Below are 26198 nucleotides of genomic sequence, written 5' to 3' on the forward strand. Positions count from 1 at the left end.
AATTTTGTGAAATCAGCTCCACCCAAAGAAAGTTTGAAAACCGACCAGCCTTTCGCAATAACATTCCCATTAATACATTTCACGTCAAGAAGAGAGGAAAGGATTAAAAAGGGGCTTTGCTTTAACTATGAAGAAAAGTGGCATGCGGGTCATAAGTGCAAGCATTTTCAGTTATATGAGGTCACAGATAGTGATGAGGAACTTGAGGGAAGCGAAGAGGTAGATACCAGGGCACGGAGGTAGCCAAGGTAGAAGAAGATACCGAGGAGAAAGAGGAGGGCTTGTGTCACGCTCTCACAAACAACGGGCCCAATGCCATGAAGGTTGTGGGTAATATCAATAACCAAAAGGTGATTGTTCTTCTTGATACCGGAGCCACCCACAACTTCCTCAATTCGAGGTTGGCTCATCTCGTGGATGCAAGACGACTCCCCAAGCTTCTTTCAATGTCATGGTTGGAATGGAGAGAAACTAGCTTGCAATGAAATTTGCAAAAACGTGGGCTTGGAAATGCACAAGGTTCCTTTCAAGGTTGATCTATACCTTCTTCCCATTGGGGGTGTAGATGTAGTACTTGGGATTCAATGGATGAAAACCTTGAAAAGGATCTTGTGGGACTTGGATAACATGACTATGACGTTTCCTAAGGAGGGTGGAGGGGAAGTAACCCTCAGAGCAATCAATCCTAGCGTGGACCCGAAGCCGGCCTTGAAGGCCCTCATTGCAAATCAGCCAGCATATTGGCTAGTGTCCATGGTAAAGATGTTGTACCTTCCACCACCAGTGTTGAAGAGATTCCTCGGGTCATTCAGTGTGTGATTGATCGGTTTTCTTCAGTTTTTGAAGAGCCTAAAAGTTTGCCTCCCATTCGTTCCTATGATCACATGATTACCCTCACCAAGGGGGCAGAGGCAGTGAATGTGCGTCCATATCGGTCTGCCTATAGTCAAAAGGCCGAGATAGAAAAACTTGTGAAGGAGATGCTCGAGAGCGGGGTCATTCGACCTAGTAGTAGTCCGTTTTCATCACCCGTTTTGTTAGTAAAGAAGAAGGATGGCACATGGAGGTTCTGTGTAGACTACCGGGCCCTCAATGAGGTCACGGTAAAGGATAAACACCCTATACCAGTCATAGATGAATTATTTGACGAATTGGCTGGTGCTTCTTAATTTCGAAGATGGACTTAAGAGCAGGCTACCATCAAATTCGTATGCAGAAAGAGGATATTCACAAGACCGCGTTTCGTACTCATGATGGCCATTACGAATTCCTCGTAATGCCTTTTGGATTGACAAATGCACCAGCTACTTTCCAGAGGTGCATGAATGATCTCTTTCGAAGATACTTGCGGGACTATGTATTGGTGTTCTTTGATGACATACTCGTGTACAGTCCAACTCTTGAGATGCATGCGAAGCATTTGGACACCGTCCTTACTATCCTGAGGGACAACCAGCTCTATGCTAAGATGTCCAAGTGTACTTTTGGCCAAACTTCAGTAGGATACTTGGGACACGTTGTCTCTAAGGAGGGCGTTAGAGCTGAGCCAGAGAAGTTGGTAGCAATCGAGCAGTGGCCTCTACCCAAGAATCCAAAAGAGATGCGTGGATTTTTGAGGCTGACCGGATATTATAGACGCTTCATCAGTGGCTATGGGTCAATAGCTTCACCATTGACCCACATGTTGAAGAATGGACCATTTCAGTGGTCAGACAAATCGAGGGAGGCCTTCACCCAGTTGAAGGCAGCACTTGTTTCAGCGCCCGTTTTGACTTTGCCAATTTTGATAAGGAGTTCACTATTGAGACTGATGCCAGTGATGTGGGAGTTGGGGCAGTTTTGAGTCAGGAGGGACATCCAGTGGCATACATGTCCAAGGCGCTTACGAAAAGGGCCAAGCCTCTCTCCACTTATGAGAAGGAGCTCCTAGCTATGGTGTTAGCAGTGGACAAGTGGCGTCCTTACTTGTTGGGAAGAAAGTTTGTGGTTAGGACCGACCACAATAGCCTAAAATATATGGTGAACCAGTGCATTACCACTCCTATCCAACAACGATGGCTCTCTAAGTTGTTGGGTTATGATTTCACCATAGAGTATAAGAAAGGTAACGAAAATACAGCCGCGGATGCTCTCTCACGTTTGGGAGAGAATATGATGATGACTTTGTCAGTTGTGAGTACGAATCTGTGGGACAGGATTGCATTAGAGCAGGATGCTGAGGATAGCACTAGACTGTTGAAGGCATCAGTGACACAAAATGAGGGATCCGTCCCTAACTACTCCATTCGTGGAAGGCTCCTATGTCGCAAGGACAAGGTAGTGATTCCCAAGCAATCCACTCTCAGGGACGAGCTTATTAGGCACTTCCATGAGTCTGCCACAGCGGGCCATGAGGGGGTGACCAAGACCATAGGCAGGATCAAGCCCCAGTTCTGGTGGGAGGGCTTGAAGGCTGATGTGAAGAGGTTTGTGCGAGATTGTTAGATATGCCAGAGGGAGAAGTATGAGGCAGTCAGGCCTCCCGGGCACCTAGTTCCCCTACCTATTCCTACACAGCCATGGAGAGATGTCTCTATGGATTTTATAGAGGCAATGCCTAAGTCAGAGGGGAAAGAGTCAGTCATGGTGGTAGTTGACAGACTGACGAAATATGTTCACTTTGTGCCCTTACCTCGCCTATATCAGGGTCCCTCGTTGCTGCAGCCTAAGACGATCATGTTGGGAAGCTTCATGGAATGCCCAACACCATCGTGAGTGACCGGGACTCTATTTTCTTGGCAGCCTTTTGGCAAGAGTACATGCGACTGGCAGGTACCTCCATACATTTTAGCACTGCACACCATCCTCAGACAGATGGACAGAGTGAGGTAGTGAATCGTACATTGGAGACGTACCTCAGATGTTATGCAGGGGCACGACCCAACACTTGGGTCAGACATATATCGTGGGCTGAGTGGTCCTATAACACTAGCCTCCATTCAAGCACAGGAGTCACACCGTATGAGGCAGTGTATGGTTTTCCACCTCCCACTATTCCTCGGTATGAAGAAGGGACAGCCATGGACGATGAATTGGATAGCACCTTACGAACTCGTGAAGAGATTCTGGAATCTCTTAAGCAGAACATCGCTAAGGCCCAAACTCGTATGCAACAGTTCTACAATAAGGGACGAAAAGATAGAGAGTTCAGTGTGGGAGACTATGTATGGCTGAAGCGACTCCCTTTCAAACAGAAGTCCTTATTGGGGCAGCCCTATTCTAAACTCCTTCCCAAGTATTATGGTCCATACCAAGTACTTCAAAGAATAGGGAAGGCTGCTTATCGCATCTCCTTACCACCGGCTGCCCAAGTTCATCCGGTTTTTAACGTGACACGGTTGAAGCCACACCACGGTTCTCTCCCTGGGAACATTGAGCACATCCCGAACCAGCAGCCCACTCCATATCGGATCTTGAAGCATCGATATGATTTGAGAGATGGTAGGCAACGGCATGAGATTTTGATTGAGTGGGAAGGTCCAGACGGAGGTACCTCTTGGGAGGACTTGGAACAGATTCGTCTTTGTTTCCCTACGTCACGAGCCTGGGGACTTCGTCTCCGTTTCCCTATGCCACGAGCTGTGGACAAGCTCGATCTGAGGAGGGTGAGATTGATACGAGCCTTCCTAGAACTCGTGCTCCCCATGTTGGCACCTCTGCAGAAGGCGCTCGTATTGGTAGGGAGGCTAACTTTTCTTGTCTTGAGTTTGGCGGAAAACAGGTGGAGCCAAGCCGGCTGCACATGGAAGACCTAGGTGGGTTCAACCTAGGAGACCTAGACCCGCCCGGTCTGGGTGTGAAAGGCCCAAGCGCACCTAGCTTGGATGAAGAAGACCCGGACCCACTTAGTCCGGAAGAGGATGACCTAGGCACGTCTGGCCTAGATGATGGTGGGCTCGGCTTGGAGAGGAGCATATGTGATCCAGGCATGGATCAAGAGCAGTGGGCTCGGACCCACTTGGAGAATCAAGTTGACGAAGCTCGGGCGGACCCGGGCGAGGTGGGGCCTTTGGCCCAATTCAGATTTGAACTTTTTATTTGAGTTAATTTGCTTATGTACCGTTTTCTTTATTAGACTCGATTTGCTTTTCGTCTCATCTCGAGACACAACTTGGAACCGGTTCGGGCACTTGTATTTAAGCCCAAAACCGAGACACTTAATCATTATCGTTTAATCAAATTGAAGTTTTCTCTCTCTCCGTGTGAAGAGTCCCTTGGGCCTTAGGTCGTGGCTTCCATGGAAGCACTACATTGCAATGCTCACCAAGCCGTGAGATTAGTGGAGATTCAAGATCCGTTAATGGCCGCCGGCTGCCATTGACAACTTGGATTTGCAGTGTTCCGAACCAAGAGATCCTTGGATAGGCAGCCGTGCCTTCTCCTTGATCACGAAGGAGTTGAGAGGTGGCTGCACTAGATGAAGTTGAAGGAGGTGCCGCCTGTGGTTTTGGCCCGTCTTCTTCAACATCGACATCCGGCGAGATCCTCATCATGAGCTAAGTATTCTGTGGTGGATGAGATCTCGGTTCTCCCTTAACCACAACATCAACGCAGGCCCAAGCCTTGCATTCGGGGGATAAATTCCTCGTCTAACTAGGTCTGGACCAGCGGCATCGCGTGGAGAAGAAGACCTACCTTGGAGACAACTTGAGGACGATCAGGAGCATCCGGCTGGAGTTCTTCCAGCAGCCTAAATCCTGGTAATATTATGTTGAATCTGAGATAGGTGAGGCGTCCCTAGTCTCTATACGAGTTCTGGACCAAAAGGAGAAGGCTAGGGCGAGGAAGGAGAAAGTCCGCGGAAGGAAAGAGTGCCATCGCGGAGGGAAAGAAGGAGAAGCGCGGAAGGGGCGACTCTCGGATTTCTGAAGGGCGCGTCAGAAACCACTTCTGCTAAAACAGCTGTATTTGGAGATTTACTGGGAGTTTTGAGGCGATCTATAGCTTGTTGGAAAGCTCTCATCCTCAGGTACAACATACTAAAATTTCAGTCCGATCGGACCAGGGCGCACCAGTCAAATCTGCCGCTGAAGTTAGCTGTTTCCGCCGCCGCCGCTCAGGCGCAGTCCGCCGCAGAACCGCCACTTGCAGAGGCTGTTTCCGGCGATTCCGGTGGAATTTTCAGGCGATCCATATACCGTTGGATTCGTAATTAAAAGTTCTACAACATATCCAAAAATCAAGGTATTTGGACTTCATTTGACTAGTGAATCATCCACTGCAAGTTCTGGACGTTGAAGGACTGCTTGCCGGTTTTCATGGAGTAGATCAGACTTCCGGTTAATTTTCCGGCCAGCTCCGGGGACTTCCAGCCAAAACCAACTTTTGGGTAATTAGTTCCAAGTCTGCCCTTGCTATATCTTGATTTTACTTGAATTATTTCGTGTTTAGCAAGGTCAAATGCGGTCAAACATTTGGCGACGGAAGTGGAAGGACACTTGTGGTATTTGGAACGGGCGCCAAGTGTCCCTTGCACCAAGGAGGAAGGTGGCCCTTTCCTAATCCGTCCCTACTGATTAGGGAAAGGAGGATTTGGTGCGATTTGGGTACATTGTACCTAGACACTTACCTAAGTGAGCAGGTCGAGTGGCGTCCTAGGAACGTGCCACGTGGAAAAGGAAATCTCGTCCTCCCTTGTGCGAAATCTCTTTCCTATTTCTCCTCCAACGAGATAGGAAAGGGGTGGAGATTGCGGCTGGATACATTGTATCTAGGCGCCTTCTATTGAGGGCAGAATCTCGTCAATCTTGCGGGGATCTTGTTCCTATTTCCTCTCCAACGAAATAGGAAAGACTAGCTCGTGGAGGCTAGGTGCATTGTACCTAGACGTTTCCTAATCAAGGCAAGATCTCGGTGCATCCTTGGGGGATTTCCTCCACGATCTTAGGAGGCGATTTGCACCACATTTGGGAAGCCTCTTCATCCCAGCTCGTGTGAAGAGGAAGGAGCTTACTTGGAGAAGGCGTGAGTCAAGCTAGGAGCTGAGAACGTCAAGGAAGAACCGGCCGGATTCCGTCTAACATACCTCGTTGGGGATTCCACATCCGCCAAAGAAGAAGGAAGGAGAAGGAGCGTAACTTGAGGATTGCCTCAACGTCTGCCGGCGCACCGGCGATCGCCTCCCCCTCTCAATACAAAAGACCGGGGTTGAATTGGTCTTACGGGTGAAGGCTTTCCTCATCTCGAAGTTGATTTTCCGTTAAACTTCTATATATTGATACTTGCTGGATTTGTTTCTCCAATCTTCATTCTAGCAAGAAGGACGTGTGGCTCAACCTCTACCCGTGGGAGATTGCAGCCCAAGGAGAGAAGGGACCGCACTCGTCGGGCGAAATCGACGATAGCTTCCCCCAATCGACAGTCCGTTCACTCTTGGGGTCGATTGGAAATCCGGTGAAGATATTCTCTCTCTCTTTTACGTTCAATCCTAGATAGAACTTGATCCTCTCTTGTTCTTGCAATTCTAAGGACTTTGGCGACCGGAGTAGGAGTGGAGCTGAATACCGAAGGGCAACCACGTGTTGTGGCTTTTACCTTCGGTGAGCAAGAGGAGCCCCAAGCGTGGCCTTGGGAGGTAAAAATTCGGATCACCCTATAGATCCGGGGAAGGGAGTATTGCTTTCTATCCTGCCTTTGGCATTGACAATCGGCTGGAATCCCTCCAAGGCACCTTGCCAAAGACACGATTTCCGAGTTGTGGACCACCTAGGGATAAAGGCGTGGTTTGATTCGCATAAGGATTGCATGACAGGGTGGTTTGAATGGTTTGGAGAATGATGAGTGAGATGAGTGCTTGATGTATCGCTCCGCTTTGTATTAAGCTTCACATCCATTCTAGATTCTTGTAGTAGGTTCAAGCTGGGATTGGGGAAGCCATACTTGTAAAATCTTGACCTACATTTGAGCCGGGGTTGCTGTCCGGCGAGAACCACTATTGTAATTAATTTTTAAACCCTATATCCGCAACATCCTCCTTGGAGAGAGTCTCAACCACTTTTTGAAAGTTTTCTTGGCCGCACTGGGGCAGACCCTACCAGCGAATCATTCCATCCATTTTCCGCAGCCCCTATCTCGAGTTTCTCTCGATCTTTCTTCTGCCGCATACTCTCAAAGGTCGCCGTTCCTGGGCTCGCTGTTCGCTGTCTGCAGCTTACTCTTTCCCCCAGGCCGACGGGCAAACAGATTCATCTCTGCCCTCTCTTCGGCGGACGGCGACAGACAATTCTCCCCTTCAGCGGCAGTCGGTTTATTGTCTCTATCTCCCTCGCTCTCCTGCCGCCGCCCCTCTATCTCGTTCTCTCTCGCCGGGAATCGCAGAGGTCGCCGATCTTTGGATCAGTGTCTGCGGCTTCCTCGGGGGGCCTCCGGCGAACAGATCCATCGCTTTCTCTGAGGCAGACGGCCCCGACCATCGTCCCCTTCCACGGCCTGTCTCTTGGTTGTCCGTGTGTCTTTCTGTCGTGTTCATCGCACTGTGACGGGTTTGTCTCTTCTTTCATTTTCTTGGTTTAGTTTGTGGATGTTAAGAGTTATTGCATAGTTAATCTTCCATTTGAATTTATTGGGCGAGTATAAGAGTGATTTTACATGCTAAAGATAAAAGTTACGATGCCTTTACCGCATTCTCGCTGAGCTTGATTGGTTTTATTTGTCTTCCAAGTTCTAACTCTTTCTTGTTGCCATGTTGCTTCTTGATTATGTTTCCCACTGTCTGCCCCTTTTCCTACTCTTTGGGTCTGCACAAAGAGAGGACGGAAAACTGGGAATCTGGCTGGTGGCGCCAGTTCTACTGTTTTCTTCTTTAAGTGATTTTTGAAAATGGATCCTTTTAGCATTCTCAACTAACAGTCTTGAAGGAGTTACTTTTAGGGCATTGCTGATTGCATTTACGATGCTATCTTTTCCTTTTTCTAATTAGTGGTCATATAAAGTGACGTCTTTCTCTGTGTATTTTTGCAACCGGTACTTCAGTCTTTAATATAGGCATTCCCTGTCCAGTTTGGGTAATTCTACGAATAAAATTACTAAGAACAAGAAAAATGTTATATAGTCATCGGCTACTCCTGTTGCCTCTGTGAATTATATTGATGGTGACTTTATTTTGTTATTTTGGAAACCACTTGGCAAAGTACACGCGCTGGAAGCAGCCAACAATATAGTGTAGGACTTGGAACGATTTACAGCCATTTTGATGCAACTGTTATTCCAAGTACATAAATAAGAAGCTAATTTTTGTGTTTTGTGAGTTCATGCACTTTATTGTCACGTTGAGATGAGAAAAAAGAGTATAGCCACGTGATGTATGCTAAGTTGCTGACGGAATGCAAGCTATGTCTGTGTATGCCATTCCATACTATGTTGTCAACTTAGAATCTTAATTCCCTGACTCTAAGAGTGTTGAAACCTTTATCTTGGTATTGTCTCCGGCGGTGAGTGGGGTTTAGATTTTAATTTCAAGGATAGTTTGTGAAAAGAAACACCATTTACTTCTTTACATAGGTTAATGATGATCCTAGATTTTGTTCGCCCCTACTTGTATCATACAATTTTGGAACTGTATCCTCTACTTCAATAGGTGTGTTTGTTTGCATGGTAGGTCAGAGTTATACATACATTACTCAGCAGGTACGACATTGTCCAAGACGGTTTGATGGCACCTTTTTCAATTTCCTTGAGGTTTTTATGCTTGAAAAAGTTTTGTCATGCCCTCATCATCCTGATTTTTTTTTTTCTGAAATTGTCTTCCCGTGACAAATTTTTCTTCCAACCAAAACATCCCTTAAAGAGAAAAAAAAACAGAAGATACTCCAAGAATATTGTGATTGGTGACTTTATGGGTGGAACTACAAGAGATGATTGAGATGTGAAGAATATCTATGTCGAAAATGCTCTCTCTTGCTCCCTCCCGCCCCTGGTAGACATGGTGTGTGTGTGCATATGCATCACAGGGTATTAAACATCTTAATTAGGTCTGTCTGTAATGTTCGTTCATCACAGAGTAACTGTATGTGTATATTCATGGATCACGGAGTAATAACGTATTTAATAGGTGTACTTGCATTCATGCATTACAGAGTAATAGCTAATAACTGATAACATTCTTAACCTTGTATTGTACTTATATGGATGCTAAAAATCTTTGTCTTCATGCATAGCTTGTTCACTGTCATTTTGAACTAAAAAAGGCTCTCTTTTTCTCCTTGGAAAGGATGACTGTCTGTCAGATCTTGTTCTAAACCACCTTTTTTATAAGGCATATTTTACCATAGGTCTCTGATGTCATATCATATGTTTATCAAACAGTAGGTTTCATTTGCATTGCATATTTCCTTCTCAATTTTTGTACTTACTTCCTGATATTTAGGTCTCACTAAATTGTTGCAACTGCTTTTAGTTCTACTTGAACAAATTTATCTTTTTAATCTGCATAGATTGGGTGTGTATATATCAGTATAACAGATATTGCTCTCGAAAATCTCATGATATTGAAAAGAAAATCAAATAAAACGAAAAAATAAGAAGATCACAAGATTTTGAAAATCTCACCAAAAATGAAAATCTTGTGATTTTATTGCATTTTTTTCGGGGATTTTAATATTTTTAATATTCTAATTTTTAAGGTTTTTAATGATTTTTATTATTATTCTTATTTTTAAAAAATTATTGAGATTTTCCCAATAACAATATTTGTGACAAATACTATATATGTATGTGTGTGTGTGTGCAATATTATAATTTGATCCATCGCAAAGTAATAGTTAGCTAGTAGTCCATAGAAGAGACTTCCAAGTTGCATGTGTTATGTCTGGATGTGATCTATTCTTGAAAGCTAGAGAAAAGAAAACCTAGGTTGCTCCTACTGAGAGGGGAAAAAGAAAGAAGATGTCAATATGTCACATAAATTAGTTTGAGCGACAAGCTCTACATAGAAAGTTGAATATGAATTATTATTGAAAGATGTTCTGTTGCCAGAAATTTATTGCTATCTCGTTCTAGACTTATCATTTCACACTGTTGGATTTACATTTTGCTATATTTTTTGTAGCAGAAAGTATTGGCTTGCAGAGGAGGAGTAAGGATATGAACATTAAAGATTGCTCATGACAAATATATAGTCCTTCGTAAGTTTTTTTTTTTCTCTTCTATTATTACTTCAATTTTTGAATCCAGCATTCTTCCCCACTTGATTGAAAGAGAAACTTGGTTTGTCAGAGGATATTGGCTCTTCAGGGTGGTACCCTGTTTCATGTGGTTTTTTTGGAGAATTAGGGAAAAGACTATAGTTTTTAAGATCTTGGTCTGGTTATTGTTGAGATTCAGGTTTGAGATGGAAAATCTTTGCTTAGGCTTATGTCAAAAAGGATGTTGAATTTATATGCTTATATTTGTCACCTTTCTCGTGGTTGTTTTTTTTGGTTTGTGATTTATTCTGGTATTTATGATAGAATCGTTTTTCTCTGCTTCTAGAAAGTGTTCAATTGAAGAAAACTTGTTATAGGCTATGATCATACCTGATATTCATACTTTTAGCATAAGTTTGACTATTATGTAAAAGCTATGATCATACCTGATATAGTCAACTGAGAAATAGAAGGGTCTGCGGACCCCCAACTTGCCTTTTTGAACAAAGAAGCATGCCAACTGAAAAAAGACATGACCAATTTAGTTGTGCAGAAAGGTACTTTTAAGTCAAATTCGGTTCCAGGTTTACAATATAAAAAGCACCATATAATTAATTTTGCCAAATCAAATCATGTAAAAGAAGACTTATATTTTATTTGCAAAAAGAACTGATGATATGTTCATCCAAACCTATTTGAATACTTCTGAACCAGAAAATTGTGACAATTGATTTGGTTTTCAACTTAAGCACCAAACTAGAACCCTTCCATGGGTCTAGCCATACACGGTGGGGATGCATGTGAATTAGGAATTTAGTTAAGCACCTTAATGAATCAGCAGATGTTAGACAATAGAAACACAACTTTATTATGTGCATGATCATAGCGTCTAGTTTGCCTTAAGCTTGCTTCAGTCAAAACTTGCACATAAACAAAAAGGTTCAAATCTCAAGAATCAAAAGTTATTTGATAAAGTTCTTGAACTTTGAATTTTGAACATAAGTTCGTAGGATTCCTCAGAACTCGATCATCCTTGATCTCCTTTCTTCACTGTGTAGATGTGTATGTTACATACACATATGTGTGTGTGTGTGTGTGTGTACTGACACAGACACATACTGACACATGCAAACACACCCACACATATATATAGAGAGAAAATGTACACATACACACCTGCTGCTTCCTAGTAGAAAGATCATTCAGGGTTCCCATTTCTTAATTCTTGTTTCACTTGACAAGTATTTGGTTTCCTCTCAAAAGGTGTTCTGCAGAAACTTATGCCTCACAATTCTGGGAATGTTTTTACCTTTTTCTTTTCTGCTATACCAAATACTTAGATCAGAAGGACTCTTGTGAGAAAAAGAAGATAGAGCATTTTAACAATCTAATACAAGTTCACAACTTTTTTTTCTCACTGTCAATGTGGAAAAAATCAAAGGTTAAATATTCTTGATGAGGTCTAGCGCCTAAGGATCTGGCATCTCTTTCTCTCTCTCTCTCTATATATATATATATATGTGTGCGTGTGTGCCTTTTACATGTACCAGAAAAGATAAAACTACACAAAAACAAAGATCAAGTATGAGCATATGTGCAACAACTTGTTCACAGAAAGTTTTCTTGACTAACAAGACGATGGTCCAAGTATCCTGAAAAAGTTGTCAAGATGGTGCAATTATTTTGTGCTTAGTTGCCACAGCTAAAGTGTCCGAAATCTTTTGTTTTGTGTTAGATGTAATGATGGACACAAAAAATCAAGAACAACAAAATATGACTATTCTGAGTTCTTCAAGATTCACTTCCATACATGTTTAAAAGTTCGTGCTAGAATTAGAGGTCATCTTTGTTAGCAGCAAAATATTGCCTTCTCATTAAATTACACAGAATTCTCTGCAGAACGACAAGGAAATACTTCTTACTGTTTTTTTTTTTTTTACCAATAATACTTTACATGTTACAATTTAGGGTATCGCTACGTTACATTATACAATGTTATCTAAACTAAATGAGATTTGGGTATCAAAATGTGATACTCAATTTCCTAAAACAATCATGACAATGCATAGTGAAGACGTCTACTTATGAAATATCAATGCAGAAATTCATACTTAGTGAACAGATAAGAAGATTTGGGTGCTAAGCCATCAACAAGAACCCACAATTACCACAAATTAAACAAAGTTCGGATAGCCGCTAAATTCACAGTGGATTTCATAATTACATCATCCCCAACAAGAGAAAAATAAGGATGAAGGCACCAGAATTACCCGCAGAAAAGAATTCAATTGCTTTCTAGATTATGTTGGCCCTCAAGAAAGCCCTCAATAGAACGTTACAGCTGCGATAGCCGGCTGGATCCCAAGGTCCACCACCATCTTCTGGGGGGTCTCAACTCTACTGCCCCACCAAGGCACCACCTGCCAGTAAGAGTGTTGAAAGTGACAGTGTCAAGCCCTAAACAGAAGGATTAAAAGATGGAGTCAGCCCCGGATGCGTCCGGAGCAGCAAAGGGCCGTGACAAGGACGTCGAGGGAGGAAAGGACAGATGGGTGGGAGATTGCAGAACAAGCAGACTGCAAGATCTGACGACCGGCAAAAGCAAGGAACAAAATGGCAATGACAAGTATGCAGGTAGACGGTGAACTGGGGCCGTCGATGGCATGGTAGAAGGCGTCAACCTGGTGAACACGGCTGAGTGCCTCTACGAGAAGGTTGGTGGCAGTACGGAATTTCTGCCCCAATGTTGCCAATGCCTTTCATTGAAGGGATGCGTGTAGTTAGCAGAGAAGAAGGCTTCAACTGCTGAATGAGGAATGTAATGCGGGCTTCGACTGAGAGGGTAAAAGGCGAGTGAGCGAGACGCAAAGCCTTACCAGAATCAGATCTCCTAGCAGAGAAAGGAAAAGCGTGGTCGATCGGCGCAAAAAGACTAATCGGAAAAGTGAGGAAGCTTTGAACAAATCGGGAATAGCAGGAACAGCAAGGCCAAGAGCATTCTTCCGTATGTTTGAAACAGAAGCAACGTCAGATCGCCAGATCGGGTGTGTCGGCCATTTTTCCGAGACGTTTTCATTTGATCATAGTTTCAAATATGCCCCATGCTTCTGTATCTTTACCAGAAGCGTCCCTCCTTCAGCCTTTTGTTGACAAATAAATACTTAATAGGTGGAATGAAATCGACAGTTTTAAAGTCTGACCCCTGCCTCTCATCGAATCTCGAATTCATGATTTTTAGACTATAACATGGATTTGAGATCCATGACGGTGGATGTTGAACAACAATCGTAGATGTCAAAATGTGACGTTTGAAAACATGGCATTAAAACGCTGGGTACGAGAATACTAGACATTTAATACTGGGTAGCTTTCAGGTAAAACAAAACTCCAACTTCCAAATACCACCTTTTATGTGATGATCTAGGCATTTTAGTTTCACGTTTGAAATTGCATGGACCTAAAATGCCACATGTTCATCAAATTTTGATTGTGGACAGTGTAAAAGCACCAAACGAGTTCACACAAAATTCTCATCGCCAACCAATCGAGTGACTGTTGCTGGTAAAAAAGAAAAACAGAGGTTGACAAATCATTTGTAACATTTTTTTATCTGCAAATTGTTAACTTCACTTGAATCCTAGAGATCAACACACCAGATCTAAAATCCCTAAATAGATACATTGGACTTCTACCACGAACACATTTTACGGTGCCCAATTTCCCTTCTCTTCCGTGCAGCCTGACCAGGCAGTGTAGCATTCTGTCAGGTGCTGCCCTCCACTGATAACCACAAATGACTCCTCCCCAGTCTAAGAATGCACAGGAAATTGCAGGCACAGGTAGGAAGCGGTACAAGCAATAAAAGAAGACACAGAAGAAGATGTCAACTGATGAACTATGCAAGTACCGTAGCTTTCAAAGGTCTGAACTCAAGAATCAAAATGCACCTGCGAGAAGGAGATGGTATGCCGAATGAAAAAAGGGCGATGGTTGATCAACAAGAAAAATGAAATCGGGCGATGGTTGAGCAACAAAAGGAAAATGGGCGTTTCCAATAGACGGAGGGAGACTAAGAGGGGAAGTGTGAAGCTCGAGTTGCATACCTGCCTCCACGATTTTCCAGCGAGTTGCAGGTGATCGGCCACCGGCAGGGAAGACAACAGCTCGCCAAGATGGCTGCGACGGTGAGAGGGGAGATGAAGAGGGAGACGCGCATTCCCTATTTTACCCCTTAGCCTCAGCAACGGTCAATTTTAGCGAAATTTTAATTGAAGCTTTCGTGAGAGCTAAAGCTTTTAAAAATACAAAGATAGTTAAATGCACTAAATCTCGTTAAATAATAATGCATTTCATGTATTATCATGAACACTCGGATGCACATTTGTGGCTTTGGCAGATGATAAATGCACTCAACGTACTTGAAACTAATTGTTTACAAGAACTTCAGTTAATGCAATGAATTAAAATAAGTTTTCTAAAAAAGAAGATGTATAACAGTGGGGCACATACAAACCGTATATATGTACAAAGTAGGTCTGGCTTCAATAAAATGCCAAACATGAGATCAAGAAATGTGAACAGCTCCTTTCACACTTCTTATTAAGGGAGGGCAAAGAGCATTGATGTTTGATTTTATATTTTCAATCTCATTAACTCGTCCGATGTGATTGCACAAGCCGTATCTTAATCCACTAACTTCTTGCATTATGTGTAAGCAAATAAATAGAAAAAAGAAGAAAAAAACTTATACCAAATGTAATTTACAAAGATAAAGGAACTATCTCTCAGGGCATAGCTCAAAGAGGGAGCTTGAGAGAGGTGCATTATGTGGTGCGTTTCTGATTTGACTCGTTAGGGGCTGCGGATTCTATGTACAACAGTACAAGTTGAAGCACAAACAGATCTCACTACCTAACATCGATACGGCTCTAGACTCTAGAGGCAAGGGAAAGGAAGGGGTGCTCACATTCTCAGCGGTGCAGTGGGATTACCCCAGCTCACCCGAAAAAATAAAGCAACTATAGCACAATAACCGAGTGTAAATATTAGAAAATGAACCATGCAGGCCGCACACAAGGAAATCCACAAGCTTTGTGAATCTGTGAATCCACCATCATTAACATAACTTGGAATCTGTTAGTGACCTAGTAGCCTGCCCGACCCAACACTTCCTGCATCTTAGATAACATGAGATTGCTTTGTATCATGGATGGAATATGAGCTTATGATCATGTAGAAGATATACTTATTGTACACATAAATATCATCTATGATGCATGCTTAGCTTGATAATTAATGCCTTGACTTTCGTGGATTCTTTTCCCAAAATCAAATTGTTAGATTCTACACGTATGCCAACAAGTTGATTCCAAGAAGTTGATCTCTTCAAGTGTGCTATGGCTCTATGTCTGTCTTTTTGCAATATTTTGATTTTTTAGTTGCTTCTTCCATTAATAACCAAAATTTTTGTAACATTTCTAGGTGCAATTGTTTGGGTATAAAGTGCCGATACTTCATAATTTGGGGAGGAAATTTGAACAAAACTCTATGTGTTTATGCAAAAGTAACAAAGCAAAAGGAAAAACAAAAAAGGAAAAAAACGTGCAGCTCAAAAGAGTAGTTTAATTGTTGTTGTAAAAAAATATTCAATGTGAATGAACTTCATAAGCGTTTGTCAGGATGTGCATCTTGTTGAGAATTAGCTAGACATCCAAATATTGTACGACATACTGGAGTCAGTGATATGTAACTTCATCCATTTCTTATATGCATAGTTTGTAAAACTTTTATAGTTCATTGGAAGAAATGAAAAATACTTCACATTGTTAAAATTTAAGTATTCTAACCTAACTTGTATATTCCTTCATCAGAGTCCAAGAAAGCTAGAAATCTCACAATTCACAACACTACGGAAAAGAGTAAAGCAAGAGATACAATGTTAACAGTAAGAAAAAAACATAAATAACCACGAAAAGGACATTGAGGTAAAAACATGAGTAATGGGCCCATCCATTATTTCATAATTCATATATATTGGATGATATGTAATGAGCCGTAAAGAGATTCTTTATGAGCCTATATTAAGCCTTCGGACATGTGAATTTGTGTTCACGCCAAAGATGCAAGTCGGTCACTTGAGGAAGATATCCTGTTATATATCATGTATATTTGTTAGGGATGTTGATGGATCAGATTTGAATTGGATAAAATACATAACCATAACCATATCTAGTTTTCTGGTTAATCATACATTCAAATTTGAATTTGGATTCAGATAAGAATAAGAAAAGTCATATCCTAAATTCAATTTTACAAATTGAATCTGAATTTTGAATTGAACCTAACCAATTTTTGAAATGTAAGAGCATTGGATATATGATGTTCATTTAAAAGTAATCCAATGAGAATATGAATTTGAATATGATCAGATATTTATATGTGGATCTGATCATATGTCATTTTTTATTCAGATATTAAAATTTTATCTATATTCATTTTTTTTGGAAAGGTTCAATTGGACACCGGATTCGAATTAAATACATTGACATCCATAATCTGTGTTCCAATTTATCGATGATGAAGATTGAGGTCATAGAAAAGAAGGTCTCATATGGAGGTCATCCATAAAACTTGCTTCTTTTGGCTGCCCCATCAATGATTTATTTTGAAAACTTGAAATGAGATATGACAGCCCGGCCGTTGGGCAACATGTTCCAACAATCACAAAAAAGTGAGACTAATGTTTGGACAAATGACAAATCACTGCTCAAGTAATTAACAACTGAACTGATCAATGGTCAATTTTTCTAGAGAACTAATTAATGAGCCGCCTACTGACAAAAAATATTAACTTTTGATATAACATTTTAAAAATTTCAGAAAAAAATATCTTGCGTACCTAAGGAAAGGGTGGTACTTTTAGTTTTATAAGGAGTACTCTATCATTTTATATAAAAAAATTAATTAATGTCTTTTATCTGGTATTGATGTTTTAAAATTTAAAATTTGAGCAGTGGTTTGTTATCCAAAACTTTAGGTGCATTCTTGTATAATCCACACGTAGAGATTCGATCGTGGTCATGAGTTATGTAGACAGAGAGTAAACATGAGGGCTGTATACATTAATTGTGAGTTGTCATATATATTTAACTTCATTAGTAGTTTTTTCTTAGAAAAAAAGAGAAACATATCATATACATTTGAAAACATGACTGATTAGACGTCCTTCACAAATTCTGGAACCTCCTGAAGAAAAAGATTTGATGTTTTTGTGTACAACTCAAGATATATAGAGTGAGTGAATAATGAATCTGAAGGTTCTTAAAAGTGAAGAGGGATAATTAAAAGAAAAACAAAAAGAAAAATGTATGAACTAATATTAGAAGATGAAAACATATTACACCTCTCCTTACTTTTTGCTTAACCATTGATCATGAGAATTACACGATGCTCATTAGAAAGCTGAGCAGCTCTTAAAAGCTAGAATTACCATTTGATTTCTTATAGCACTTTAATTTATAAGAACAGATTCATTCCACACTTATGTGTGTCTACATGATTCCGACTCAAACAAGAGACGGAATAAGCAACAAGGTAGACAATGACATGGTGCCCTGGATGATAAGGAATGCTATATGCCAAATTTATTATCAACAAACTACACATAACCTGTCATGATCTTCAGGTCACAGGAAACACGGAAGAGATATCATTTGCAGGTGCATGGGTCACAGCCACACCTGCCGCACTTGCACCCTTCACTCACATCATTTCCTCCTTCAATCTTCTCCGGTACTCCAATGAAACTCCTGCACTCAATCAAATTCGCAAAATTCATTGAGCAAGGGAAATTAAAGGAGGAACGAAGAACATGATCAAGACCATAAGAAGCTGAAGAGGAGGTGTACCCAACTAGCGGGGCAACTCCAGAAATCAAGATCTCAGCACCCTTCGCTTCAGAAACGGTGAGATAAGGAATCATCTTGCATCTGAAAAGCAAGTGAGATCATTTAGTAGCAAAACCAGAAGTAAAAATTATAACAACCTGACCCATTCCTACACTGGTCCGACAAATCCCAATCCACCCCATATCAGGTTCGTTTTTTTTCCGGATAAAGACAGGAACAAGCAATCACTTAAAATCTTTAAGTCCTCCAAAATTCTTCACAATTATAAATACTAAACTAAACTTTTTAAAGTAGAGTGCCACAACACAGAAGAAAAAAAAGAAAGAAATGCACCAGACAGTATCAGAGGGAGAGATCTGAGAGAGAGATGTTGTATACCAATCACTTAACAACTTCATTTTTAAGTCCTCTAAAATTCATTACAAGTATAGATATAAGTCTAATTTTTTCAACGTAGGGTGTTACAAAAACAGGCAAATATAAGAGAGATGTTGTATACCCTCCACCACACTTGCAGTTAGAGCCACATCCACAGTGGCCACCGCAGCCAGACATGTTTCTTTTTGCCTCGATCTCTCTGTTGCCCTTCTTCTAATTCTCTCTGATCTCTCTTGGCTTAATCTCAATTGATCTCCTTGTAGTCCTACGTCGTTAGCTCCATTCTTTATATCGAGCAATACTGAAGGACGTGAACCAGAACATGATCGTCACTTCAACGATAAGTCGATAACCTGTGCTTTTCTCAAATTTTTTATCTTAATTATCACTATCGGTTTTTCCACCAACTCCCTCTCATTAATTATATACATAAAATGTTCCTTGCTTCATGGAGCGTCTATGTTCATAAAAGAGGGTCAACCGATTCAAATGGTACAGTCGTGAGATAATTTCTTTTCTCCTACAAAAAAGATTGTACATCTGGGTGGCCTTATTGTATTTGAGCGGACACAATGCATATAATCTCCAACTACGACATTAGATCTTGCCGTCATATCTGACGTCACTTAGTTTCATTAGTTCATTTTTAATATTTATAGTTCTTGTCTGTGAAATATAAATCTAATTATCTTCACAAAAAGTTTGTAAGAACGTTTTTATTATGGGAAGGGAACTAAAAAATAAGATACTTTCAAGTGCGTACAATTTATTTGGCGCTATGATCCATCACCAGTTCAGCCTTCCCCAAATGTGGAACTCACCCTGCAGTATATGGCATATTATATATGGCTATCACCATGATATTTTTTTATAAGCGGCATGCTTTTATATATATATATATATATATATATATATATATAAAATATTGGTTTAAAAGAGCTTTGAGAACTGGCTTAAATGCGGACTCAGTCCAGCAAATATACCGGGCCATCTTTTTGACTGGTAGTGGGATCAAATTGAGTTCAATGAGTTGCATAAGTATATTCTAAAGTTGCTGTATAGGATATGGACTCAATGACCTTGAGCTTCATTTCAGTGGACATACTTTATTGTGAATTTCTTTGCCCAGACCAGCAACAAACAGTGCTCTGTGTACAACATCATTACATTGATATGATATAGTTTTTGCTCATCCACAATAGTTGGTTATGGTGGCCACGAAATGAATGTCAAAATGCAAAGTAATGCTGGACATGGCCTTTACAGATATGATAGATAGAAGCCTTTTCTGCTTGTAGAAACTAAATAAAGTAAAGCAGCAATTTGGAGGCCTTGCTGTTGGAATTTCCTGACAACCCTCTTCTGAGGAACATCTTATCCTTATAGAATCTCTAACATTTTTAATGCCTAGGCTTTATTCTTAACTGGGTATAACATGACGACATTCAGCCAGTTAGGACCAACTGCAGCTTTGCAGGAAATTCCATCATGGGTCTTTCAGGGCTTCATTTTGATTTATAACATCTTTATCCCAAACTTGTTCTATCATGTGATATGCATGTGGATATTGTTATTCATAATCTTCTTGCTGAGGTATTCATATTCCATAATATGTTCATGATATGTTATTTTTGTGGTTTGTACTTTATGCTCTAAGTCATCGGCTTTCTAATTGGCTGCAGGAAGCTAGAAACAACGAAATGCAAGGTGTCCAAAAACATGGATTTGATTTAGGGGCATTTGTTGGAGACCTGACGCTTGAAGATGATGGTGACAGGTATTAGTTCTCATATCATATTTTGTCTGTCCAAAGGTCAAATATTAGAAAAATGGCAGTGGGAAAAACTAAAGTCCGTGTCTAGCAAATCCTTTATTGAAGGTCCAGATGTAACTAAAAAAAAAAGCTGCTATGGAGATGTCCAGGATATGAATTCTGAAGGCATTCCATATCAGTGTGTCTTGCTGCGATGGTAAAAAGGAAAATAAATGCTTTCAGAAATGTTGCTTGGAAAAATTCCAGCAACATCATGTAGTTACTAATTAGGAATTTAAGGTAACACATGATGTTGATATTTGATAATGATTCTGGTTGTTCGCTTTCCCAATAGTATTTTTATCAAATTGGCAGAAGATGTGATAGAAAATTGTTGGATGCTTGTGGCTAATTTCGTAGATATGTGTGAACCTTATCCGAAGGACAGAAGCGACTCCCGGTAGCTTATTGTGCTATTTTAGTTTTTCTTGGTTCCTATATTGATAGAGACTACAGAACAGGCTATTAACATAATTTTAACAGAAAAAGCTATGCATCACGATTACTTAGTCTGTGCTTGAATAAGATTTTGAAATATTGTTTTAGAATCTAGAAGTCGAAGACTTCAAGACAAACAGGTTTATTTGGCCAATCCAGAGGTTTCTTAGAATATACATGATGAATTTATTTATCTTAATCTTAATGATAAGAAATGAATTTACGTTGTTATTTAAAGCAAAATTTCTGTATTTAGTGTTCAGACAAAGGGCCTCTGAAATCCTGGTTGTATTGTATTGAAAATTACTTGCTCAGTTGGATATATGTAACTTCAAAGTTTGCTATACTTTTTTCTCTCTGAAATAATTTTGATCTTTTGTAGAACTCACTATTAAACAAATAACCAATGTCCAAACTCCAAACCCACAGTTATGATGTTGAGCAATTTGGCCACAGGTATCGCAATGTTTTTGGAGAATGTCAGTTTGGGGCTTCTTACCTTTGCAAAGGGATCGAACGAGCAATCATTTTTCTTTGTTGTCATCCGTTTCCTGGAAAAATCAGTACTTCTGAATGTTAAACATGTCTAACTTGTCTCCCAGTGTGTTGATTTTTACCAGTATTGGGATCGTGGATTAGCTTTTGTTCTATTAACTTTAGATTAGGCCTGCTTAATGAAAAATGTTCAAATGCAAAATTTACATAAAACTGTTACAGTATTTTAGTTTTCAAATCCATCCTTTCATCATGCAAAGAATACATCCTGTAATAAATTGACTGGATCTCATTGCTAGGTTTACTGAATTTTCCTTGAGATGATGTTAGGCAAGGTGGCCATCATGGAATTCGGTGGCCTGCAAATTTTATGTTAGTATATGACATGTCTATGTATGTAGTTGTGCTTCTTCTGTTCATTGTTAAAAAATGCTGACATACTGAGGTGTCTTTTCTTTGTCATATTGGGTAATATCTATGTGCTGTTTGTCTTTAATTTTCATAAATCATGTTGAGAAGTAGCTGTTATTTTATTTTCTAGTGATGACATATCACTGGAGGGCTTGCAACAAGTACTTGAAGAATGCAAGAATGATGATGTAAGTGAATCTAACTTCTAGTCTTCCCAATTTTTACAGTCAAACAGATGTAACAAGATACTGCCAGATAGCTTGTCCTTGATGTCTGATTGGAAGTGCTTTCGTCTTCTTATGACATGATAGTGCTTAGATATGCTTATACGCTTTAAAATTTTGACATGTATTGTTAACATTTCAGAGTAGATCAAATAACTAGCTACTAAATTTTTGTTCTGTTTTTGGATTTGAATTTATCCTATTGCCACTGAATGGTTCTGTGAAGTGGTGGTGATGTTAGAAAAATCATCCCGCCATGGGAAATAGTGCTCACTGCTCAGCCATATGTAGGGGGTATGGGCTTGTTCAAAGGAAGAACCTGATGGATTTGACCATTTTAACTGCCGCATTGGAGAAGGTATTACTAGCCCATTAGCTAATAGGGGAATCTTCTCATTGTTGGGCTTGATTGCAAGCTACTTTGCTGTCAATTATGTTTTTTCCTTATCTCTATCCTCACTCCTTCATAAAAGTCCAAAAAATCACCAAGTCTTCACTATAGAAAGTGACATAGGCTTTAACCGAGCCTATTAAGATAGTCATTTACTCTCACTGGAAAATGTGTGGATATTCCTATTTATTCTCTTGTTCTGTTGCTTGATAATGTTTCCAAGGAAATAACTAATTACCTCATGTTTCTTTCTGGACTGTGATTGAAACATGTAGAAGAGTATGTTGTCTATATGTATGATATATGCCCCATTTTCTATTAAAAGTGGCTAACTTTGTAACTTCTTGTTGCTCGTCCTATCATAGGTGGTTGCAAACATATTGGCAAAAGGCACAAAATTGCGTGAATATACAAAGGGTGTGGAGAATAACATCCGGACTGTTGAGCTGGAGTCAATTCAGGTGGACATGCTTTTCTGTGTATTGACGTAGTTGATGTTTAAGCTTCCAGTATATGCATGAATTATGAATGTGTTCAGTTTTAGCTTTCTTTTTGCCTTCTGTTGTTTGATTTGGATGGGCATAAAAAAGCTTCACATTTTAAAGTTCCCCATCAATATTGAATTTATGTCTTTTAAAAATAAATATCCTAGACTTGGATATTATCGTAATAGCTTATAATGTCATAGTCACTTAGTTTGTGACTAAAACAAGTTTGTAATTTACTTCGTAACTGGTCCCCAATGCCCAAAAGTTTAATGATGTAGCAGAAGATATGCATGTGTGGTTTTTCATCTAAAAGTTATCTTCTTATCTTCAAAGCAACTTCAGCATCTATCTTTAGGATATGATCTTTTTGGTTTCACAGAGTTATATGCTGATGTTTCCGGAAAAAAGGTATATGTGGTATGAGATAGTTAATTGCTCTGTTTTTTGGTTTTAACTGATATGAATGTGAACATCTTCCAAATGCAGGATTACATACGAGAAAGTGACAATTTGGTGGTGTTGCATGAACAAATCCGAGATTGTGATTTAATCATATCCCAGATGGAAACTCTGCTTGGTGGTTTTCAGGTATCTCTCTTTTTGCTTGTTTATGCCCCTTCGCAAGCTTCAACTGCTGAATGGGCCTCACATTATTTTCTTATTTTCAAGTTGGCCTTCTTCTGTTGCATTTTTATTTATTTCTTTAATTCTTTATTACCAAACGTTCATAAGCTGAAGAAGTGAATAAAAGGGTTCTTCTCTCTTCTCTTTAGATGATTTTCCTTTGTTCATGTTCTCCTTCACAGAGCTTAAATGCTAGTGGGAAATATATTCCTGCCTTTATGGTTGTGTGACTTTTAGACACAAGGTTAGGATTTAAATTCAAAAAGCATATTTCATGAATTTAATTGATTTATCATCTTTCTCAACCAGCAATTTTTCATCTATAAGGAAATTCCAACCATGCATTGGTCCAAAAAGTATGAACTCCATCATCAAATACAATGTCCGATTGTGAAAGCCCTACTGGAAAAGTTAAAAGAAATAAAAGACTAATGCACATAAAGAGAGTTCTCTATGCCTCTACATGTGGAGAGTCCTTTCCCACGAGCACCTCATCTTCTGGATTGCAGATTGCCTGAAAGTCCTGAACTACAAAGTTGTTTTGTCTATTGCCTTTTTATGGACATTTTTTATATTGCCAAAGGTAGCTGGTCCAATGCAAGTGTTATTTGTCGATCTTCTACAGTGATGGCTTTAGAAAGGCTGCCCTTTATTGTGGTCCATGCAGCCTCCCCAAACATGGCTTGTGAACTAGGCCTATCTGTTGCTTCCTATTCAAATAAACAGTCTTTATGGCAAATGCAACTTGACAAAAGTTTTTCAAGGAATTGGTAATTATGGTTCTTGGTGAATATATTGTTAATGAACCTACATAAAATCTAGTTATTTTACATGGTGTTGTCATCACTTTTTTTTCTCATTTCTTTCTGGTCCAATGGTGGTTTAGCTATCTAGTGAGACCAGATTCCTTGATAGGCAAAATCTAACTTTTTTATTTCACCTGGCCCAATACTGTATCTCATGATTGTTCTTTGAGAATTGAAGATTGTAAAGCTGGTGCCATCTTTTTCTCTTACTAGCATGGTTCTGAAATCTTGTGATATGTGGCCTTCTAATCTGTAGACATTACCTTACCTTTTGTAAGTTAACAACTGAATGTATTGATTCTCAAGTCTTCGTTCTCAATGGGATATTGTTTTGCTCCACTTGTCCTGAGTCTGATTTATGTCATTTTGGATGTACGTATTAATCTTCTAATCATTGGGTTTCTTTCCAGGCGGAGATTGGCTCTATAAGTTCAGAGATCAAAACTCTTCAAGAGAAGTCAATGGACATGGGTTTGAAACTAAAAAATCGTAAGGTGTAAAATTCAAAATATTGTAGCTTTCAATTTTGGTGTGTGTCTCTGTGGGTGTGTCTTCCTCTAAAGGCTAGATAAAGGATGAGTCAGTTTTTTGGGAGCTTAGCCTAGAACGATGTTGACTCAGTCTGGCATGCAAAAAGATCAGTATCGCTTGAGTCGGACTTCGCCACTTGGAATAATTTATTCTTCAGTCTCTTGCTAAACCATTGCCTACAGGTTGCATGGGGACCAACAAAGCATAGCAATAGCCCTTCTAAGTGAACATCTCTTCACCATACTGGTTGACAATGTCGGACTCTAGCAAAACTCTCCATCTTGTCTACAGTTGCCTACGGCTATCATAAACTTTCTTGATCATGGATGGAAGCCTATGAGGAAATCATTTTAAGAAGTCCTTTTCTTTTTGGCTCCAGATCCATAAGTCTGTCATATTAGTTGCCTTCTACACTGAAGAACAACAGGGTGCTAATGGATCAGAAACCTTTGTGCATGTCAATTGCTTTGACTTAGATAAACTGACACTCCTTTTCTTCTGTTTAATTATTGTTTTTCAGGTTGCAGAGTTAAAACTTTCAGGATTTGTTGAAGAAATTATTGTGCCTCCAAAGATGGTTGACATTATTGTTGATGGAGAGGTAGCATGTCTTATAATGGCATATGTACTTCATGACAATATAATCTGCTTCATTTCAATCCACCCTTCAGGTCGTCTAATGATGTGTGGGGTCTTGTATAGGCGAAATGCTCTTGAGTGTTTCCCTTTAAATTTTAAACATATCCAGTGACTGCTGCTTAGGAGTTAGTCTTCCTTTTCAACTTCCCTGAGAATTCGCAACAATCAGTTTCAAATTCCATTAGCATATATCATGTTTAAGTAAAAACTGAACCATGTCATATCCATCTGTACAATGAGTAAACTGAGCCTTAACATGTTCAATGTTGCCAGTTTGATTTATACCTACTTGACAATGATACAGGTAGGGAAACAAGAAATGGCACTAGGGCTGGAAACAAGCCAATCATCCCATGGTTTGGTTAGTTTGGCTTGTGAAGAGCTTGTTTGACCTCATAGAATGTGCTCGCCAAGCCAACTATGAAAATAGTCTGATAGGAACTCGGCTTGGCTCAACTCAGAAATGCCTATGGCAGTTAATATTCTTTATTTAATGTATTATGTCATATACAGTTGAGTAACATATCTTGTTAATTTTTATTTTGCAACTTGCTGGCCTTTGATCTTAACTGCAAGCCCCTATTTGGAAGGCTGTCTTTTGAAACTCGTGGACTTTGCAGCTTATCTCTTTGCAAAAGCTTAGAACAATGAAAAAAGGAAATAAAGGGTTTGGTTTAAGATATTTTGGAAAATGTTTTCGAGAGAAATATAAGCTGTATGAACATAGGTGATATTTAATTTTTGTCCCTTATCTTAGATTTATCCTTTTTATACTCTGATGTACTTGATTATTGACTTAGTGGTGTTGCCGTGGTTTCTTGAGCATAAAAACTTGCATACACATCACATGCTTCTTTTCTAGTTAAACATAAGACAGTGTGTACTTTGGTATT

The 26198-nt window shown here is 39.8% G+C and overlaps 3 protein-coding genes across 12 annotated transcripts in view; 2 read left to right on the plus strand and 1 right to left on the minus strand.

Annotated features, from left to right (window-relative positions):
• The first annotated feature begins 7379 nt into the window (after nucleotides 1-7379).
• The window catches only part of LOC116259190 (SUPPRESSOR OF ABI3-5), a 56302-nt gene continuing 37483 nt past the window's right edge, over nucleotides 7380-26198 (plus strand). For 3 of the 9 annotated variants that reach the window (XM_050079022.1, XM_050079029.1, XM_050079030.1), the window contains exon 1: nucleotides 7380-7520. The gene's annotated coding sequence lies outside the window, so the exon portion shown is untranslated. Of the gene's footprint in view, nucleotides 7521-10087; nucleotides 10161-26198 lie in introns of all 9 variants that reach the window. The other 6 variants (XM_050079025.1, XM_050079021.1, XM_050079024.1 and 3 more) reach the window with 4 other exon arrangements.
• LOC116259422 (vacuolar protein sorting-associated protein 52 A) overlaps nucleotides 7453-26198 on the plus strand; it is a 36047-nt gene continuing 17301 nt past the window's right edge. Inside the window, exons 1-8 of the mRNA XM_031637233.2 lie at nucleotides 7453-7520; nucleotides 10088-10160; nucleotides 20128-20222; nucleotides 21733-21790; nucleotides 22583-22678; nucleotides 23192-23293; nucleotides 24546-24629; nucleotides 25187-25267. Coding sequence (XP_031493093.1) covers nucleotides 20146-20222; nucleotides 21733-21790; nucleotides 22583-22678; nucleotides 23192-23293; nucleotides 24546-24629; nucleotides 25187-25267 — 498 coding nt within the window. The 5' untranslated portion in view covers nucleotides 7453-7520; nucleotides 10088-10160; nucleotides 20128-20145. The remainder of the gene's footprint in view (nucleotides 7521-10087; nucleotides 10161-20127; nucleotides 20223-21732; nucleotides 21791-22582; nucleotides 22679-23191; nucleotides 23294-24545; nucleotides 24630-25186; nucleotides 25268-26198) is intronic.
• Nucleotides 17851-18634, minus strand: LOC116259424 (metallothionein-like protein 2). Of its 2 annotated transcripts, XM_050079033.1 has the most exons (3): nucleotides 18567-18634; nucleotides 18068-18148; nucleotides 17853-17968 (listed from the first exon to the last, which is right to left on the minus strand). In XM_050079033.1, the coding sequence occupies exons 1-3, from the start codon at nucleotides 18620-18622 to the stop codon at nucleotides 17869-17871; spliced, it is 237 nt and encodes a 78-aa protein (XP_049934990.1). In that variant the 5' UTR covers nucleotides 18623-18634; the 3' UTR covers nucleotides 17853-17868. The 2 variants fall into 2 exon arrangements, with proteins under 2 accessions (XP_031493095.1, XP_049934990.1); XM_031637235.2 differs by having other exon boundaries at nucleotides 17851-18148.

This window comes from Nymphaea colorata, chromosome 8 (genome assembly GCF_008831285.2).
Source record: "Nymphaea colorata isolate Beijing-Zhang1983 chromosome 8, ASM883128v2, whole genome shotgun sequence".
Taxonomy (NCBI): Eukaryota; Viridiplantae; Streptophyta; class Magnoliopsida; order Nymphaeales; family Nymphaeaceae; genus Nymphaea; species Nymphaea colorata.

Bases quoted from the DNA above. Each gene is read 5' to 3' on its own strand.
- LOC116259424 (XM_031637235.2), bottom strand. From the start codon at position 18,622: ATGTCTGGCTGCGGTGGCCACTGTGGATGTGGCTCTAACTGCAAGTGT. The intron at 18,149-18,566 runs GTATACAACATC...CTTGCTTTTCAG, and splicing joins AACTGCAAGTGTGGTGGAGG to ATGCAAGATGATTCCTTATC.